Below are 21,048 nucleotides of genomic sequence, written 5' to 3'. Positions count from 1 at the left end.
TGTCCACCGTTTGGTGCGCGGATCTTGCAGATCTACGTGCATGCCAATAGTGAGCTTAGACAACGTGCGCGGCTGAGACGAATCTGGATCCGGGACAGGTGGAGAATCAGAACTCTCTATACTGGTAGCACGCTGTTTCCACTCCGGGGCAAACGACGAGTGATGCGCCAGCACGAATGACGAGAGCGAACGACCGAATAGCAGCTGGGCAGGACTGGGTCCAGACGGATGTGGGGTATTACGCCATTCCAACAGACCACGCTGGAAGGCATCGGTGTCCAGGTCGCCATTACTAGTGGTTTTCGCAATCAGGTACTTCATGGACTTCACCGCAGACTCGGCATGGCCATTTGATTGCGGGAAGTGCAGGGTTGATGTGATGTGCTTCATCTGCCAACGGTCGCAGAACTCAGTGAAGCGTCGCGACGCATACTGGGGACCACCGTCGGTTGAGATTGCACTGGGAACGCCAACATCTGTAAACCAGCGACGAAGTTGACGAACCACGTCAGAAGATGTGGCTGTGCGGCCTATCTTTGCAACACACGGCCAACCGGTGAGTCGATCGACCAACACAAGGTATTCCCAACCTTGGCAATGGAAGAGGTCAGAGCTGACACTCTCGAACGGCATTGACGGTTGACGGTCACTCTGCAGCGGTTCTCTCGGCAAAGATGGCTGGAACTCACGACAGGGCTGACACGCACGGACAAGGCGGTCAAGCTCAGAGTTCAAACCAGGCCAGTACACTAGTTGACGCGCACGACGCTTGGTGCGGTCAATTCCTTGGTGTGCAGCGTGTAGATCTTGCAGCACAGATGCACGTAGAGCAGCAGGTACTACGATGCGATTGCCCTTCAGTACGACGGCGGAGTCGACAGATAGGTGTTCGCGTCCATTCCAATAGGGCTGCAGATGCCGTGGAAGGTCGGAACAGGAGCGTGGGAAGCCGGTGAGTACCATCTGCAGGAGATCTTGATACTCAGAGTCCGAGGCGCACGCATCTTGGAGCTTCGCATAGCGTAATGCTGACATCGAACCAGAGTCATCAGCACGGAGGCACGCACGAATAGCAGAACCAGATGGCAGGTCGTCTTCTCCAAGCAGGTCAGATGCTTGTGGGTCGGAGACGGGTGCTCGAGACAGAGCGTCGGCGGCATAATGCAGCTTTCCTTGTCTCCAGGAAGCATGAAATTGGTACGGCCGAAGCTTCAGCAGGAGACGCTGCAAACGAGGATTCTCGACCTGATCCAGGCTATACGTGTTGAAGATCGGAATCAGGGGCTGGTGGTCTACGATGAGGTCGAATCTGCTGCCGGCAAGGTACAGGTGGCACTTGCGCACAGCCCAGACCACAGCAAGACATTCAAGCTCAATCATAGCGTAGCGGCTTTCAGTGTCGGTGATAAAGCGGCTACCACACTGGACGAGGCGCCAGCCAGACGGGTGCAGTTGGAACAGTGCATAGCCGAGACCTTTCGTGCGGGATGCATCTGTTTCCAGACGTGTTTCCAGACCAGGTTGGTAATACGCCAGAATGGGGGGTTCGACCAGAGCATTCTTCACACGGTTGAACGCATCGGTGTGTGGCGTTTCCCACTGGAAAACAGCAGACGTCTTCAGCAGACCACGAAGCGGTGTCGCCAGCTCGGCGATAGCAGGTGTAAACTCAGCAAGCTGATTTACGAGGCCCATGAACGATCGGAGGTCGGTCCGATTCGTCGGGGTGGAGAAGTCGCGGATAGCGGAGAGCTTAGCGTCATCGACAGTCCAACCGTCAGCATTCAGGATGTAGCCGCAGAACTCGATCTCGGTAGCAGCGAACACAAACTTCTTCGCGCTAAGGGTTACGCCGTGCTCGCGCGCACACAACAATACGCGCCGGACGCGTGCCACATGGTCACCAAGGTCATCATCATAGACGAGACAGTCGTCGACGACCTTTTTGAAATTGGTGATGTTGTCGAATGCCGTGCTCATACGGCGGTTATACTCGTCTCCGGCCGAGATGAGGCCCTGCGGATTGCGCAAGTACTGATACCGGCCCCATGGAGTGATAAACGTTGTCAATGGCCGCGCTGCTTCGCTGAGTGGCACTTGCCAGTAGCCATGGCGAGCATCGAGCTTCGTAAAGAAGCGACCGCTGACACTGGTGACGACATCACGAGGTGGCTGTGTCGGATGCGTGGGACGTTGGATCTGATCGTTCAGCTTCTTGAAGTCCACCGTTAGACGCTTCTCAGTGGTGCCCTTCTTGTCGACTATAACAATAGGGTGGCACCAGTCACGGGGTTCAGAGACAGGCTCAATGATGCCATCCTTCACCATGTTGTCAAGCTGTTCCTTAATCTGGTCCCGAAACGCATAGGGCACTGGTCTAGCGTGATGAACACAGGAAGGTGTAGCGTCTGGTTCGAGCTGAATGTCCATTGACGGACCAGACATGGGCTTCAGACTGTCAGAGTCGAACACGTCAGAAAACTCCTCCAGCAGCTCAGTGCGAATCTGGTCGGCGGTGGGCTCAGGTGCTGGCTTGCGTTCAACTCGGCAAACAGAAGGCCAGTTGGGCGGCAGCAATCCGAGCGCACACAGGGATGTCCGGGAGAGCAAGGCATCCGACAGCTCGGAGTACACGTGTATGGTGGTGCGGTGAGTCTTGGAGCCTAGCCCAAGACTGGAACTGATCTGGCCAACGGATACGAGAGGCTGACCGTTCACACCGGTGACAACGTCTGGGTCCTCCGCCAGGTTTTCTGGGAATCCACCCAGAAGGTCAAGATGACGAAGACCAATGGCGTCGACATCACTGCCGGTGTCCGGTATCCAGTTAATGGCTGCACCTGTCTCCTCCGTGTTGAGCGTAGTCGTCACAGACACGGTGCCTTGTTGCCCGGATGATGCTTGCTGGAGCTTCAGCTGGCCGATCTTGGAACCACGTGGCTGCTTGGATTTCTTCGGGCACATTTTTTCAAAATGTCCAGTGGCTTTGCAGCCGTTACAAGTTTTGCCAGCAGCGGGGCAGGCAGACTTGGTATGCGTAGAGCGGCCACACTGGGGACATTTCTTGGGTGATGAATAAGCAGACTGGGGTGCTGCCTTAGAGGTGGCGTCCGGCGCCGGCTTGTCACCAAAGCGTTTCTGACGCTGGTACTGTGACCTACGGGCGGCGTTGATCGATGCTGACGGCAGAATACCATCCCCAGTTTGCTTTGCTGCTTCCTCAGCACGGCAAATCTTTGCGGCGTTAGCTAGTGTCAGGGATTGTTCGGCTAACAGTTTGTGCCGAGTGTCGTCATCGTGCACACCCACAACAATCCGGTCACGGAGGATCTCCTCGTGTGCTTGCACCAGCATCTTGGGGCAACTGCTGCACATGCGGGCAGAGCATGCGGAACAGACTTGCAAGTCGGCGAAGTCGCAGGCAGCAAAGGACTCCTTTAAGCCGGTGTAAAAAGCATCAAAGGTTTCACCACGTTGCTGGCGTCGGTTATAGAAGTCTATCCGATCCAGCAACGGGTTACGTTGCCTACGGATATATTTTTTGACAGCACAGATTATGTCCGAGACATCGGCATTAGTGGCCACGGCGATGATCCCCTCGCGCAAATAACGTCTTATGTCTTCATCTAGTGCCTGGCGTAGAGCACTCACTCGTGTGAGTCGGTCCTGAACGGACAGTTTCTGGCATCTCGCGTAATCCTCCCAAGCCTCCTCCCATGCGTTGAGGTCCGCGAGCGTGGCAGAGGAAAGCAGGATGGGCCGTTGCACCGAGATTTGGTTCGTCGTGGGCTGCGATGTGGATGTATTGCCACTATTGGAGCTACTCAACAGGGCAGTCAGGCGTGCCTCGCGGTCCGCTGCGGCTGTCATCTGTGCCTGCATGAAGGTCAACAGAGCCTGAACATCAGGGCTGACAGGTAAGTTTGGCGTGGCTGCTGCGCCAGGGACAGCATCACTACCAGAGTCGGACATTACGAATCGAAACAAATTTACAGCACTCGCACGAGGGTCACACCACTGAAACAACGGGCCGGGATTGTCAGGTCACAACGGGTGATCTGACCTACCGCCTACAATACTACTACGACAGGTAAGAAAATAGTTCACTGCGCCATGTGATAAACGTATTGGTTTATTCTAATAAATACTTTGTAGTAGTCTCCATCGAGGAGCGAGTGGAAAAGAACAACAAAACAAAGAACAGCACAACGGAATCAGCATGCTCAATGTGTAGTCATGCGTGCATGCCAAATACCAATGCATGACGTAAGCTAACGTAAACTGCGTACAATAAGACAGATGCACGCGGGTGGTTGCATATAGGATAGCGTACATAATAATACAACAGGTGGCAGGTTCAACGGAGTTGCGCAGAACCAGAGCAAACACACGAAAAAAACTTGTGAGCGAAAAATACGTTTTTTGCACTCTGTGGCTACGCTCAGCCGTGAAAAAACAAAGCTGTGCTCTAGGCTGCAATCGTGTCAGAAAACTTTTGAAAACACATGAAACACATGAAAACTTATCAAAATGCATGAAAACACATGAAACGCAGGCAAAATGCAGAAAAACGACAGCCGAAATCATCTACATTGAAGGTATTTCCATGCATTCCCGTTGTCCTTTAAAAAAACTGTACATGGCATTGTGTTTCAAATGGACTTTGAAAGGAAGAAAAGCCTCCAGGTTTATCCCCGTGAAAACATGGTAATTTGAAAGTGTAGTCATTGCTGTCTGATGATCGCCACAGGCGTGAAACTCTGAGTCACAGCCAACCCAAGCTCCGTATCCCATTCTATTCTTTTTGTATGAAGCTCTGCACCCCGGTGCATTGAGCACTCTTTCGAGGACCACACCCAACTTTCCGTGTTTTGTCTTTTTGTAATTTGAAAGTGTAGTGTAATGATGATATTATGTATCATGACATTCATGTTGAGTAGATCTATGACCGGTTGTATGCCTTTCCCCCTTTCTGTGATCAGCCCAGTCTGAACTAGCACACGTTTGCCCTCAGGCCATGCTGTGTCTAGACTCGCATGTGATTGCATGGCCATTGGGCACTCTGTGTATTGCTTGCACCATATCCATTACACCGTATTTATTGTCTTTCACACCTCTGCATGAATCCCGCATGAACTGTACGTGAGTGCTGCCTTTGGCTTATGCGCATCATGTTTACACGCTCTTGGCATGCCTGTCGGGACTCCCCTTGCATACTTTCTACACATCCCCCCATCCTTCCATACACGGACCGGGGCTGGGACGCTCGGGCTCATGTTGCTTGTTGCAGCTCTTCTCTCGGAATTCTTTCTCCTAGCTTCTTACTTCACTTGCACTATCTGTTGGTATGTGGTTTGTCTTGTAAATAACTAAGCATTGGCAACCCTAGCTCAGGAGTTTGCTACAGAAAGTTTCTTCATTCCGTTGCCTTTTTCGGTTTACATCGCCTGTTCTGAAGGCATGACACACACCGCTTTTTTTTCCTTCTCTTTTCCCTCCGCTTTTCTGCCGCCCTCTTGGCATGCTGCTGCGAGAGTGCCAGTGGAGTGCCTCCAAACTCACCAGGATGGCTACCCTGTAACTACCCTTCCCATTGTTTTCTATTGTCCTTTTCATGTTCTCCCCTTTCCTAGTGGGGCATTGTTATTATTATTATTATAAGCTTGTTCGCGTTGACATCACCAAGCAAGCTTGGGTAGTCTTCGCATAAGCCAAATGAACAAAAGAAATGAGGAACGAGCTAGGCCGATGAGGTGAACACACGCGTGCAACTGCAGAATGGCAAAAAGGAATATACATGTCATGTAATAAGACAGTCCTGGGCATTGTTAGTGAAGTAACAATAAATAATTGGAGCGTTAAGACCTCTTCCCCGTACTGACCTGCTTTTGTTCGGCTCAATGAAGGTAAGAAGCAGGATACAGTGAAAACAGACAATGCTATGGCCGACACATGAGACAAACGGGTAGGGACCGTGCACTGGAGCACATGCACACACTCACGCACATGCACACACACACACACGGCGTGCCCTCGCGGCATCATATAATTTGACATCATATCGTGTGTGCCCGTGTGTCTGTGTTTCTGCTGCAGAGTTTGGCGCCAACCACAGCAAGGCACCGTCGCGCTACAATATCGGAGGTATTTGTGGTGCCATTGTCTGGCTCGTCATGCCATTAGTGATCACTACGCTGGTGAATTACTAAGCGCTTTACTGATCCACGTCAATGGTGTTCGTGACGCTGGATGTCTGATAGCTTTCCACCATCATCTGGATACAGACAACAGAAGAAGATCACTGACTTTTGCAAATGAAAAAGAACAAAAAAACGAAAACAAACAAAAATAACACAATGGACGTTATCCCGATATGCTTGATACGAATCATACGATTGTTGAGTTTTACTTTCTACCTGCTTTAACTGTTGCCCGATGATTACTCTGTGCGTGTGTGAAACTCAAGAGTGGCAACACATTACTAGCTTTGCTACACTGTTGTACTGCTGATCATCTGACTGAGCCTTGAATTCTTACAACTGTTTTAGCACAATGAAGATGATGATTTGAATTGTGCGCTGAATATAATTGTATTGCTTTAGTTTCGCCTGTGCGGATATTGATCAGATGCAAGGAATTGTGTCTATCAACTTCCCTGCAGACTGAGCATCATTCTGTCCTGAGTATTGTGGTTTAAAAACGGTATTGTGTCACGTTTCTCTAGATGGCTATTTTCACACTGCATGATCCCACCTGTTTTTTCCAACTGATAGTGTGTGCGTGTTTGCACGTGTGTGTGTGTGTGTGTGTGTGTGTGTGTGTGTGTGTGTGTGTGTGTGTGTGTGCACGTGCGTGCGTGTTTGCACGTGTGTGTGTGTGTGTGCACGTGTGTGTGTGTGTGCACGTGTGTGTGTGTGTGTGTGTGTGTCACGGCGTGTGCATGCACGAGAGAGAGAGAGAGAGAGAGAGAGAGAGAGAGAGAGAGAGAGAGAGAGAGAGAGAGAGAGAGAGAGAGAGGGAGGGAGGGAGGGAGGGAGGGAGGGAGGGAGGGAGGGAGGGAGGGAGGGAGGGAGGGAGGGAGGGAGGGAGGGAGGGAGAGAGAGAGAGAGAGAGAGAGAGAGAGAGAGAGGGTGCTCTGAACTTGTGACCATAATAATTATGCCATCATTTGGGGCCATTCAGCATTATCGATAATTTCACGGAAAGAAAGGTTTAGTAATGACCCTCCCGGGAGCTGTAACTCAACAATAGTACTGTAATGGTCGAAGTTTTGTGTCTTGGTTTTGGTCGTGTACAAGAATTTTTATGTCCTATACATGTACTGACCAAGTACGAAGTCAATATTAGATTTATCACGACAAACAGTCCGTTTTTCAAATTCCAGAACGATAACATGAATCCCGGTTTTATGATTGCACAACCGTTGCACCATCACCTACTCATACAGTGACCATGCTGCACTAGGCACCGTTCAACTGCGCGACCCATAAGCAGTCAAATATAAACAGCCAATACAGCCCTATAGCCTGAGGAGTGAAATATGCAGGAATATGTGACTGCTTAGGTATAGCGAAAATCAATGGGAGTCAATACTAAGAGAGTGATAACAGTACGTAGAACGAGTGTCTGAGCATTTTGTGCTTCCTAGACCCTACTGCGTTTTGTAGACTGTTGATTAATACGAAGAGCACAAACTCCCTTTTGCTAATGCTATCAGTTGAACCGCTGATGTGGAGCCAATCAGGTAGCCGTCAATGCCGTATTTTACGACTCCCTGGAGCCAATCAGGTAAAATATCAATGAATAGAGGCATGCGTGCTAAACATGTCACGAACATACATTGGAAAGGCTTCCTGTCTGAAGCCTTTCCATACTGGTACTCGATGTTCCAGTTTTGTGACACGAGAATGGCACGAGAATTAGTGTACCGCTGAGTGTACCGCTATACACGTGGTCGACACGTAGTCGACACGTTGTTGATACTTTTTGACACGTGACCCCGTCAACGGTCTGCTTTGTGCCAATGCCACTCGGTAAACGCCGATGCCACGTAGATCTACGACAAAGACGACTATCCCGTACGCGAAATAGTTGAGAACTGCATGACGTGGACCTGACGGCAAGGACAACTGCGAGGAGACCCCTCTCGGTCGACGGGAAGGAGAACTGCATGCAGAAGTCGACGAAGTCGAACGAGGAGGCCCCTTTCCGTACCCCGTACTGCAAAGTGCCATTGATGGATGCCTTTTGCACCTGGAACGACCCCTTAAACGCTGTCGCGGCGACTATCCCGTACGCGAAATAGTTGAGAACTACTGACGTGGACCTTTTGCACCTGGGACGGCCCCGTAAACGCTGTCGACGATGTCGTGTCGGCGGAGTGAATGTGCAGGGTGAAAAGAATTACTGCAAAGACGTCCGCTCTAGGCCTTTGGAGACATCGTGGGAACACCTTCCGGTACTATACAAGCTGCTGACGTGGCCGTGGACATGTACATGGAGTCATGGTGGGACTTCATGTACATGGATACATGGTGGGAATTCCTTCCGGCACCCCCGTACCGCAAAGCCAACGGTGGGGAAGGAGAAGAGCAGACGTGCAGGAAGACGAACGAGGAGGAACCAGGACGAGCGAGCAATGGCAGGACTAGCTGGACCGTAAGTAGTAGCTGAATTGTGCATGACAACTTGACATCCGTGCGGCACTCGCCACTTGCCACTGCATATTATTTTCTTGTCCACTAACAATGTCTCTCCTCTGCCCCCTGTGTGTCCACGGCCCTGTTGCTGAATTGGCCCGATGAATCGAATGTCTTCCGCAACTGGAACGGCCCAGTAAACGATGTCGCGTCGGCGACTGAATGCGCTGGAGGGAAAATATTGCTGCGAAGACGTTTCCTCTAGACCACGGTAAGGCAACCCATTGATATGTTGCCAGTTACCTTCTACTAACACGTTATCAGGTGGAGAGTGTCTTGTACTCACGTTATCAGGTCGAGAGCGTATTGTAGTCACTCTCTCTATTCCTGCACTTCATTACGTTTAAGGTGTACGTATAACTTCTCAAAAAAATTTAATGGTCTACAGTCGTGTCGGAAGGGTACGGTGGGACTGTAGACCTGTTACCTTCTAACACGTTATCACTATATCAGGTCGAGAGCGTATTGTAGTCACTCTCTCTATTCCTGTACTTCATTACGTTTCAGGTGTACGTATAACTTTTCCAACAAATTTAATGGTTCACGTCTTCAGATAGAGAGCGTATTGCACCCACTGTCTAGTCTCTGTAGTGCATTGAGATTTTGTTGATCGCACATGAAAATGGATACACAGGCAAAGCAGGCCAAGTACATGGCGAGATGTCGCCAGAAGAACGTCTTCAGATAGAGAGCGTATTGCACCCACTGTCTAGTCGATTTTGTGGATCGCACATGAAATGGATACACAGACAAAGCAGGCCAAGTATATGAGAGAGTGGACGATGTGCGGATCGACACGGCCTGCGGGTACTTCATTAAAGTTACCCGTGACATAACTAGGATAAAAGTTAATCACTGCAAAGACATTGCCAAGTATGTGAGCACTTTGGACTTGACAGAAGAGTGCAAGGGCGACGTTGACAAAACATACCGCGGTGACTGTCACCATCATGACGGCAGGGCACATCGCACGCAGCATCGCAGATCGTGTCGAATTGCGCATCATAATATTGCAAAATTGCTCCTGTGCATGCAAGTGGATTTCATTGCACTTCTCAGTTTGGGAAATGCTCGATTATGACAATTCTGCGTGTGAGTGCACTAGCCCTGAACATACATGTAGGTGACCCGTTTGTGGTGTCTCATAGCTAGCCCTTTCCCAAAGATGCTCGTCACTTTTTTCGGAACTTTTCGGTGTTTAGGAAGAAATCGCAACTTTCACAACTTTCTTCATTTTTCGGAACTATTTCGCAATTTCTCCACAACCTTGGCGCAATTGGCCCCATGGCATGGGGTCGAAAGGTCAGGTCACCGACTACATGTTGCATTGTTGGACAAATACATACTCGTGCTCGCTCATTTCTCGCCTGCCTTCAGGCTCATTTCTGAGAAACAGTAGATCAACGGTAGTTACGATAATTATGTGCATTCCCTTTTCCGTGCACTGTAATGATGTACATGTACCGTAAAGTACCGCCAGAGCGCCCCACCATCTCGTCCTTTCGTGGTCGTATTGTGGAGGTGGTCTGCTGTCTGTAGGTCATACGACACGGACCTTGTACACATATTCCACATTTTGCAGTCAATCCGGGGATATCCGTACCTTCGAGCGGACACAAGCTCCACACAAAAGCCTGCCAAGTGTGCCCTTAGTACACTAAGGTTCTCACATCGTACAAACTTCGTTGCACTCTGCCATACGATTTTCCTTTCCCTGGCTGTAAAATCAAGGTGGGGCGCTCTCGCGAGACGGGGCGCTCTGGCGGTACTTTACGGTACATGTAGGATACATGCAACAGGCTACTGGCACTGTGTAAAATGGTGGTTCACAGCAGGAAGGGGTGTACGAGTTTGCTGTCGCAGCATCGCTGCATTTCTGCTATTTCTGCTCCCTGTTTTGTAGGTTTTGCACAAGAACTCTCCAATTTTGAGTTGCGATGTTGGCAACTTTTGAGCTTTTTCTGAAAATATGGATGCGATTTCAGCAACTAGCACTTGTTTTGGCACGGTTGCGAAAAGCATAAGTTGCGAAAAACTATGGCATCTTTGGGAAAGGACTACTCATAGCCTACCTCACGACCTTCTGCTTTCTTTCTTCATCACTTGTATCTTGCAGGTATATCATCCCGTGACGACCACATTGAAGTCTGAATTTGAAGTTTGAAGATGCTTCAGCAACCACACCGTACTTTTCCATTGCTTTCATTGTGCTTCTACTGTGCATGTGTGTAACTTGTGGGGTAAACATGTGATGACATTGTATGCTAGCGACACGGTCAGATGTTGTCCATGCGTCTAACGTACACGTGCATGTTATGCATTGAAAAGGATTTGCCACTTGCGATCCTGGGACGAGTATCAGGTCAGCTTTGTCCTGTCTGGGCTGTATCAGATTGCTGTTCACTTCTCTATCTGTTGGATGTGTGACTTTCTGCAAGTTTCTGGTGTATGATGGCCACTTCCTTTCTTGTCACTTTGTATGATATTACATTCTGTATTCGCTGCTTCCATGGCGTGGTCTGCAAACTGCAATCCTTGGGCAAATGTCATGTTTGCTATGTTGTGCTTTGGCCGTCGGCTTGTCTACACGCTGTAGTTGAATTATTTTTGTTTCACAACTGACTTCCTCAAGTACGGTGGCCACTGCTTTGCATGGCATTATATATGAAGAATTTCCTGTTTGTGTCGTGCGCATGTGCGTATGTGTGCGTGGCCACGTGTGTGTGCCGTGTGCATGTGCGTATGTGTGCGTGGCCACGTGTGTGTGCCGTGTGCATACGCATGTTTGTGTATCTGTGTGCGGGGTAGCGAGGCGGGGAGGGCTGGTATGTATCAGTGTTTTATTGCAGTCTCATGGCTACATACAGTACATCGCGCGTGGTCATCATGTTTATCTTCGGGGTTGGGGTGGGGAGGGAACGGAAAAAGAGCTGAAATTATCCATATAAAACCGCTCTGTGAGCGGTTCTGAAAAACCTTTACTGGTACTGCCCCTTCGTAAAAGTAAGAAATTAGAACTGGTCCATTGTCCTCCCAAATGCGAACTGATCCACCTAAATCGCGAATGACGGGACCCGAACGCACCAGTAGCACGAGGTTCCTACCTGTGGATGCAGATGGGGACGTTGGTCCGGACCAAAGGCCATGTACTGTACTAGCGGTAGGTGGTGTTACCCTATGATGTCCTGTGCCCCCCCGACCTCGTGCTACTGGTGCGTTCGGGTCCCGTCATTCGCGATTTAGGTGGATCAGTTCGCATTTGGGAGGACAATGGACCAGTTCTAATTTCTTACTTTTACGAAGGGGCAGTACCAGTAAAGGTTTTTCAGAACCGCTCACAGAGCGGTTTTATATGGATAATGTACATGTAGAAGTCTTGCATCAGTTCCAGAATGATAACGTCAAGAAAACGTTCTGGAACTACTGTAAGTCTTTACCGCTATGCTTGGGACATATGCGCGCATATCATTTTTTAATTCATACAAGTAGCTTTTTGAAACTCGGATGTTGAGCCAAATAATAAAGTTAAGAGTAACTGCCCACCACTGTAACTAGATACTATAATTATATAGTCAGATGTAGCGTTTTATTGCACAATGGTTGTCGCCATTTATATGATCTTCTAACCAACATGCAAATGGACATGTATTCGTGTGTTGTTCCGTTACTGCTGTGATATTATGATATACTTGTGTGTAGTACAGTACTTATTACTTTTTGGTTTCTTCCTCGCAAGTCTCTTCACATCCAAGGAATTCAGCAGATGCGAAGCTTTGAATTCAGCATCTTGCTGATACACAAGAATTGGTACGCTTTCCAACGGCCAAAGAGAGTTGGAAAGCTTGTGTCTTTGTGGATAACTCGAAACAATTTGGGCTAAGACGCTGCAAAATTGCTCCGATTTTGGATTTCATTCCACAGAATGTGGTACGTACAAGTACAAGATGCGGTCCTTGACCGCATTTCCGTCACTTCGCAGTGGCCTTTCTTCCGTTCAGTTTATTCCCGCCCTCTCACCCCGGACCGAAGGGTGTTTATAGACATCGTGTTGATGCTTGTGGTTTTGCCTAGGGCAGTTACGACTGCGGTGTTTTTCTTTGTTTGGTCTTTTTTTTTAACATTAGGGGTGGTGTGCGCGTCGTGGGCCGTTGTATGGTTACATTCAGCTTCAGAGGGTTATTGACAGAGGATGAATTGGCATGAGGCAGAATGCAAGATTAAATTGAAGGATTGGGATTTTTCAGGGGCCGTCAAGGCATTGTGTTAACTGAAGCTGGATGCTGACCTGTGTGGTGTGCCGGTGTGAAGATGCTGTGCAAGGGTGTTGTTCTCTTGCGTTTCTGAGGTGTGCGTTTTTTTACATTCCCTATTGTTATGCCGTTGTTGGCGTGCTGTTTGCTGTTTAATTATCAGCATTTACGATTGACTGCTGTATCGATCGTGCATATAATTTGAAAACTTACAACTAATTATAGCATTAAAAAAATTAAAAAAAGAAAAAAGAAAAGAAAAGGCCATTGCCGAGCCACCGGCGCACCGCGCTCTCAGCAGAGACTTCTGCGTGTTGGTGTTGTGAGAGTGTACCACAGTGTACCACAAAGACATTGACTTCAATGCGAGTACAATCATGTACATGTACGTGATTGTACTAGTTAGTGTTATTCTAATCATGTACATGACATTAGGCATGGGCGGGTAATGCTAGCATTATGGCTGGCATTACAGTCCCTTTTTTCCAGGTGGCACAATGCTGGCATTATAACACCATTTCGCATGCAAAATTGGATTACAAGCATGCATGTAATTGCCGGTCGACAACGGTGTCATGCATGAAGCTGGCTAGGTCCAGTTCCGAAAATCGTGCATCTGAACCCATCCGGCTTCGTCCGGAGACTTGACGTTGCAAATCAACCTTCTTAGTGGATTGTTTCAGACAACATGCTCACTGCTGTTTTAGTTTTTTTCTTCTACGCTTTGGCCTTGATCCAAGACGGCCTTCTTAAATCGACTTTTCCAACTTTCAAACTGGCATTATGGAGTAGTGTGAGCATTATAAGTGGCATTATGTCCTCATAATTATGAGCATTGCCTTTAGCATTATCGCAGCAAATAACTAGCATTACCCGCCCATGCCTACGTGACACAAAGTTTGCTTATGGTGTTTGTACTGTACTGTACCGAGTGCGCAGCTCGCTCTAAAAGTATTTATTTATTATTGAACTACTACTACTAGAACGCACAGTACACTGTACTGTAAAGAGAGAAAGCTTTTGTTTAAAGAGAATAGCCCGGGACAGCCTAAAACAGCGCAATCATGAATGGTGCACTATCCAATCATACTCATAGTCCTAGTCCCCAGACGGTGGCTCACAAATACATGCACATCATGTATGTACCGGTATTTTGGAAACATACCACCGCAGGCCTCCGCAGCCTCTTGGATATCAAATTGACCAAACTATTGCTGTGGATCTCTCTTTTGTTGTCAGCTGTTGTCGCCGGTGCCTTTCCAGTTTGTTCCCAAGTAGTACGTCAAGTAACAGTGCGGTGGTTAGTTCTACTCAACAGTCTATACAATGCTGTTATGAGTGTTATCAGCGGCAGTGCTAGTCCGAAATGGCACTAAGAATGCGCGGCGAGATCTCAGCCAAGTGCCTTCATTCCGCCGCCATTCTGCCTCTGCCTGAACGGGATGTCGCAAGGTATTATCATAATCTTGGTTTGAATTGTTGGAAAAGTAGTTGAATGGATGGCGATAAGTCGCGAGATCCCATCCTCGTACAGCGGCGATAGTGGTAGGACATTAATTACACTGTATTGGATTGCCCAAGCAGCAATCAATGGCCTTTCGTCGCGCGGCACGTGATCGTACATCTCACAGAACATGTGCATGTACGTGTACGGGCGACAGGCATTACTAATACTATGAATACAAGTGCTCTTGGCAACCTGAATCTTGGTATTCCAAAAATTGAATCTTTCGGACGCCAACATACTGCTTACCTGATCAATAGGCATGCAGTGAAAGGAGCACGTGCTGCTGTTGGACGGCTACATCATGCAACCACCACTTTACCTTGCTCAAGCGGCTGCCTCTTGACAGGAAAACTGGCTTATCTGTTATCAGAACAATTATTATACAATCATGTACATAAGTAGAGCAGCACACCACACACCAGTCCAGGACAGGATTGAATTGCGCTGTCAAAGTGCAGAGTTCGAATCTCGACAGGCCAGAGCTTTCTCTATTGACAATCGTGGCAGGCCCTGTCCAAAGTCTCTAGCGGCAAGCACTTTGGTCAGCATGCGTAAGCGCAGCAGATGGCACGGCGTCGCATGTAGTCATGCAGGAAACAAGTCTAAGAAGTAGTTCGAGCACATGGCTATGCAAGCCCAGCGGTTGACAGGTCAGTCTTGTACAGGAGACTCATGACTACTAATACTCAATGCTCTGAGCCTCGCTTGTCAGCCGTGCCACGTCCTCTGCTTGGCTCAAAAAGAGGCAAACGTCTGAATGAGTCTTTGCCTACTATAAAATCGTCTTGGAAGAAAGTTGAAGGTCATTATTTCCGACTGTCGTCTATAGTTTAGCTGATAGTTCTGGTCGTATCATATCGTGGAGGTGCTGGCGCTGGTCTCACGATGGCAAGGGCCGACCACATAGTGCTGGTAAGTTCCGGGGTTACTTACATTAATTTTACATAGGGGTATTGGAACACGAATTCGAATTACATGTGTGAGTGTTGTCATATCTGATCGTTTCGATTGGGTCTGTAAAGATGTGCGCGTACCGATGCCTGTACGCCGTATGCACCAATCAGTGAATCACACTCTCTTTCCTGGATTGGTCTGTAAACGCGCTACTGTCACCAGATTGTGCTGTACTGTGGCAGGGTGTTCGGTGGCGCATGCATGCAGGACTGTAGCCAGTGTAGGCTGAGTGTAGCGAGGAAATCTGTAGTGGGCTGGGAGGTGGGCCATGGTTAGGTGGGTGCCTGGAGCTTCAAAGTCGCTGGGTATCATTCTATCAAGGCATGAATATTAATATTTACACCAGGACAGGCATGAGAAGCGCACACTTCCATCTTCTTTGTTCATGATGGGACAACAACATGTCAGGTAGTAACTAGATTCACGCACTACGGCCGAACCGACGGTTACAGGTGGCGATCAGTGGAATCAATGAAATGCCATTGCTCAAGACGTACACCATGATCAGTCACAAAAGGGTTTATCGCGTTTTCGCTGATTTTTTACCCACCTAAAATAGTCTTTTGAAGATTGCCCTTTTCATTGCATGAACATCTCCAGATAGCTAGCTATTGCGACAGTCTTAGGTCTCACCAGCGGAGCTGTGTACCAGCTCAAACACCTTTTGCTTGTATGAACGTCCATCATGCGGTGCCTTCGCTGAGGGCTTATGTTGTGCTACGAATCTAGCGAGGGTCCCTGGTTTGAGTCCTGGTGGTGACAGTCAATAATATTATTTTTTCTTCAGACTTTTCCCGTTTGTCTTTTTCCCTCAAACCAGTTAGAATCTAGTATTTACAAGTACTTTTAAAACTGTACTTTGTACAGTGCGCTGCTGTGCTGATGTGTGCTATCAAGAGACCATAACCGTTGTTTTAAAGACTGAGTCTTGACACCAGCACGATGGCATACATGTAGTTAGAGTCTGAGGAGGAAAACTGGAGAATGCCGGTATGCATAAAATAATTCATGGCGGTTGGCAGGAACGCGGAGCACAGCATGTGCTCAGCGCACTCATAACCCAGTTACCCAATCTCACAAATCTCACAAATCTCCCCTGTACTACCCACAGCCACACTCCTTTCAAAGTGGCCACATAAGTGCGCGGAGATGCCAAGTCACAGTCATGTAAGAGCTCCGCCGGTTTTGTGTAGGTGCCCGCACCCATACTATAGTTTTGTTTTGTTTGAGAGCCTCGCATGCGCACAGCTACAGAACAATCAGGCATACCAGAGCAAGCAGCCTCTATCGGAACGTCGTTGTTAAGTCTTTTAAAATAACTCATATTGAGCTGAACGGCTGTGTCGTAGAGCTGTGGAATGTCTCCAGCGACGTCTCCATACACGTACAATCACCACGCACTAATCCATGCATTGGTTCTTTGAGGTAGTTTCATACAGCTAGTGCAACGAGTCAAGGAGCACCGTCGGCAAAGTCAAGTCAGTAATCCATTTCTGAACAAGAACACTCCATCAGCGTTGTAGAATCGATCGTCAAAACACTTCCAGTGGAAGACCACTCTCTGTTGTTTGGTATTCCTGCTCATGATGCCAGGTCATTGCCCCTTTATGGCCCCATCCAGCTTGTCATCCTGTCTCTTTTCTCTTCCAACTAAGTTACTTCTGCCCATGGCGTCCCTCTCTCAGCTCGTCAGCTGGCAACAGTCACTGGCACCACCATGACACTGTCGTGGCAGAAGTTGGAAGAAAAAAGAGTTACAAAGAAGGAAAAACACTTCAGGATAAAATTAGCTACTATTTTGTATGAGAAGACACCCAGGAGCGATCGCAGAATACAAGACTGACGTTATGTATGTATGTATGTATGTATGTATGTATAACTCATAATCACAAGGTGATCAAAGAGGCATTAATCAGCGAGAGAATTGTGAATGATGTCTCTGAATCCAACTCTATCGTGTGCTGCATGAGAGAGAGCATGACGTTATGAGAAGTCTAAAAACTCCCCTAGAATAGAGAGGGTCAGAATCGGGTCTAAGACCCATACCGTCATACGGTCAGATGGTCGCAACCGACCGGGGCTCTACCGGTACCAACCGTGGATGGTTGTACATGTACGTTGTAGGAAGGTCACTGTTTCCGAGCAAGTCGTGGACCACGGCACGTGCGTGGTTACCATGCCATCTCAAACCGACGCCATCATGCTAAGTAACACGCCGTTGCCGCTTCTTGATTTCTGTAATGCTGTGCAGCTGACGAGCGCACTCACTCTAGTGTGTTGGAGTGGTCTGAGCACAGCGTATTCCTCCGGTGCTCCTGCGCATACGTGTTCCTCCATGCTTCCCGGACACGGCCTGCCTGAGTTGACGGATGACCAAGGCTGTACGCTCACCTTCGCTGGCAGCGTTCGGGAAGGAAGCAAGCAGAGACGTAAGTGCTTACCGCCACTTGACAACGAAATGCTCGCCCTGTCTATAAGCAGCGGCTTCGAGCCTCGCAGGATAGGGCACTGAGGGCAGGCTAGAAATAGTACAAGGTGCAATTGAAAATGCAGATATTTCAAGAAACTATTGAAGAAGAAATATTTTGCGTCGCATGTGTACAGTGTATGCTTCTAATTCTGCTTGTAAGTGTAGAATATAATTCCCGAGTGCCTGCTGTCTGTACAAAAAGAACTAAATCAGTGCAAAAGTACAAGACATTAATAATGATGCAGAAATGTGAAACTATCCAGCACACTACTACAACATTTGAACGCTAGGGTATCTCCCAAAAATTTATACATTTACTGCATTCGTGATGCCTTCAGAGTAGTTGCAGTCATCATTGAACTCATCAGCCCCAGTCACAGACTCATGATTCTTTAATATTATTATTATGTTTGACCATGTTTGTGCATGTACTTGCTCACTGCCAAAACTGGTCACGTGGGTCTCCCCGGGAGAGTGGAGAGAGACTCAAAACGGACCGGACCTGGAGGTACGGCTGGTGACACTGTCGTTGCTCCTTCTGCTACGTTGATGCTGCTGTGTTGTGTACGTCCCGTGTCCTGTGTTGTGTCCTGTAGTGACTCTGAACTGCGGTGGAACGTCGTTCCGAGGGTTTCACATCCAATGCCGTGCCGGCGGGGAAGATGGCGCAGCGGCCGGCCAGTTCACGGCCACGTCCAACTCTCGCGTCTTCACGTGTGGAGGCAAGCAAGCGGTAAGCTACTATTGTAGTGTCTGCCAACTTACTCGTGTCGGAAGCACTTTATCTTCATATTTTTTTAATATTTTTTTTCAATGTTCCATTATTTTTTATACTGAAGTGCACAGTCCCGCAGGGAACGCAATGGCAAGACAGAACCAAAGAGGAGACATGACAATACAGCGGGATAGCAGGAGCAGCATGCTGGTGAAGTGGGCCTACCCCCCCCCCCCCCCAACCATGGGTCTCGGGATCAGCAGCAGGATCAAGCACCAAATACAAAAAAATTAAGTAGAGCCGAGAAAAGGAAATGAGCCAGTATCACGGTGTGATGCAAGGAAACAGAAATTGAGATGGCGAGTTGCCTGGTATTACAGGTGTGGTACAGAGACTCGGAGAGACTTGGAGAGAGAGAGAGAGAGAGAGACAGACAGACAGACAGACAGACAGACAGAGAGAGAGAGAGACAGACAGAGAGACAGACAGACAGAGAGAGAGAGACAAGAGACAGACAGACAGAGCGAGAGCAAGAGAGAGAGAGAGTGAGAGAGAGAGAGAGAGAGAGAGAGAGAGAGAGAGAGAGAGAGAGACAGAGAGACAGAGACAGAGACAGAGACAGAGACAGAGAGGGAGAGAGACAGGGACAGAGAGAGAGACAGAAGAAGAGAGAGAGACAGAAGAAGAGACAGAGACAGAGACAGACAGACAAACAGACAGACAGAGAGACAGGGAGAGAGAGAGACAGAGAAAGAGAGAGAGAGACAGAGAGAGAGAGAGAGAGAGAGAGAGAGAGAGAGAGAGAGAGAGAGAGAGAGAGAGAGAGAGAGAGAGAGAGAGAGAGAGAGAGAGAGAGAGAGAGAGAGAGAGAGAGAGAGAGAGAGAGAGAGAGAGAGAGAGAGAGGAGAGAGAGAGACACACACACAACACACACACACACAGACACACACACCACGAGAGAGAGAGAGAGAGAGAGAGAGAGAGAGAGAGAGAAGAGAGAGAGAGAGAGAGAGAGAGAGAGAGAGAGAGAGAGAGAGAGAGAGAGAGAGAGAGAGAGAGAGACAGACAGAGAAATAGACATGGTGGCAGAGAGACAAACAGAGACAGAGAGGACAGAGAGAGAGAGAGAAAAAGAGGCAGAGGCAGAGAGAGCGACATTTTTTTGGAAATTGAGCCCAGATCAGCATCTTTGATCTTTTATTGGTTCACGGGGTAGCTGGGGAAATAGTGGTACGGTCAATACCGTAGTGATCGTACCATGTCCGACGCCCCTGCACTGCTGGCACCGTGTTGTCAGGGGAGATTTAGAAGTACACCAATCAGTGTCATCTTGTGAAAGAGGTTGTTCCTTTCCGGGCTACATCTTTTTTCTCGCCGTATGTCTGTTACTGAAGCAGTTCGGGATTGACCAAACCAGCAAACTCTGGTAGAATACGAGTACAATACAATACACGTAATTTGGATATTGGGTGAGTTCCAGTCCCGGTGGTGACAGTCAATATCTACTTTAGGTCTTCTCTCTTTTTGTTCCAACAAACTGATGAAGATTCCATTCATGGAGGCTCCATGCATACTAGTTGAGCACATCACTGGCCTAACTTGAAGTTCCCTTTTATGGGTCCTGGTGGTGACAGTCAATTTTAATTTTTAATTTTTTCCATATATCTTTTATTCCCTTTGGCTGTTTCTGTGTTTCTATCAGAGTGCTATCACACATACAAGTCGCACCGGAAAGACGTCCATGGAGATCGACTGGGAACCGGACCAAGCAGCATGCCAAGGCAACATTCAGTGCCGGTATGTGTAACAAAGCTTTTAGACAACGTGCCTGAAGTCCTTGCTGCAAACAGTGCTCAATACCTCAAAAAGGGCAGAGCGTACTACACAAAGGCAGAACAACAGAGACCAAAAATCTTTCTCGTAACTCGGAGTTTCGTGTTCATACACACTCATCAGAAACAACGCTTTTAAATACTTTAAAAGAATCACACACCCAACTCGCAAGGTACCGATGGTTGTACTGCAGCCAACCTCGTGTGTAACGACCTCGGATATAACACCCACTTAAGCTCTCTAGGTAATCTGAGAACTCTGGCTATTGTAACACCAACTAGCTGATACCGACATGAGCACCAGGCCTAGTGACAATAACAATGCTTTGACTGCATACCAAGCAACCTCGCGAAAAATGAAAACTCTCTAACAAGAACACTTTTTTTATCCACGAAAGAGAGGCACTATTCGCAAGGCTGATTGTAGTGCATTTGCCCTGAAAGTTGTAGAGCCGTGTAGTACCTTGGCCGGTACAGTTCGTGGCCGGTACAGTTCGTGGCACTACTGTGCAAGACCAATTGACAGCTTCACGCCATCTAGTTCAATTTTTTTGGCCTTGTTCATCTTGGCTTCATCAACCGCTTCTGCTGGGTATGAACTGTGTTGGCTTTGGTTGTTTC

At 48.3% G+C, this 21,048-nt stretch overlaps 2 protein-coding genes and 1 long non-coding RNA gene across 9 annotated transcripts in view; all 3 read left to right on the top strand.

Annotated features, from left to right (window-relative positions):
- The window catches only part of LOC135818843 (serine-aspartate repeat-containing protein C-like), a 17,362-nt gene extending 10,611 nt beyond the window's left edge, over positions 1-6,751 (top strand). The window contains exon 6 of the mRNA XM_065332056.1: positions 6,097-6,751. Coding sequence (XP_065188128.1) covers positions 6,097-6,209 — 113 coding nt within the window. The 3' untranslated portion in view covers positions 6,210-6,751. The remainder of the gene's footprint in view (positions 1-6,096) is intronic.
- Positions 6,752-7,845: 1,094 nt separating this feature from the next.
- LOC135819408 (uncharacterized) lies at positions 7,846-11,362 on the top strand. Its single transcript, XR_010553910.1, has 2 exons — positions 7,846-8,910; positions 10,816-11,362. It is a non-coding gene; the product is annotated as an uncharacterized LOC135819408 (long non-coding RNA).
- Positions 11,363-15,175: 3,813 nt separating this feature from the next.
- The window catches only part of LOC135819406 (zonadhesin-like), a 50,248-nt gene continuing 44,375 nt past the window's right edge, over positions 15,176-21,048 (top strand). For 3 of the 7 annotated variants that reach the window (XM_065332611.1, XM_065332614.1, XM_065332610.1), the window contains exons 1-4: positions 15,178-15,368; positions 17,662-17,839; positions 18,477-18,613; positions 20,298-20,392. In XM_065332611.1, coding sequence (XP_065188683.1) covers positions 15,342-15,368; positions 17,662-17,839; positions 18,477-18,613; positions 20,298-20,392 — 437 coding nt within the window. In that variant the 5' untranslated portion in view covers positions 15,178-15,341. Of the gene's footprint in view, positions 15,369-17,661; positions 17,840-18,476; positions 18,614-20,297; positions 20,393-21,048 lie in introns of all 7 variants that reach the window. The other 4 variants (XM_065332608.1, XM_065332609.1, XM_065332607.1 and 1 more) reach the window with 3 other exon arrangements.

This window comes from Sycon ciliatum, chromosome 6 (assembly GCF_964019385.1).
Source record: "Sycon ciliatum chromosome 6, ocSycCili1.1, whole genome shotgun sequence".
Taxonomy (NCBI): Eukaryota; Metazoa; Porifera; class Calcarea; order Leucosolenida; family Sycettidae; genus Sycon; species Sycon ciliatum.
The sequence above is the reverse complement of the archived record's forward strand: the minus strand, read 5'-3'. Positions and strand labels throughout refer to the sequence as shown.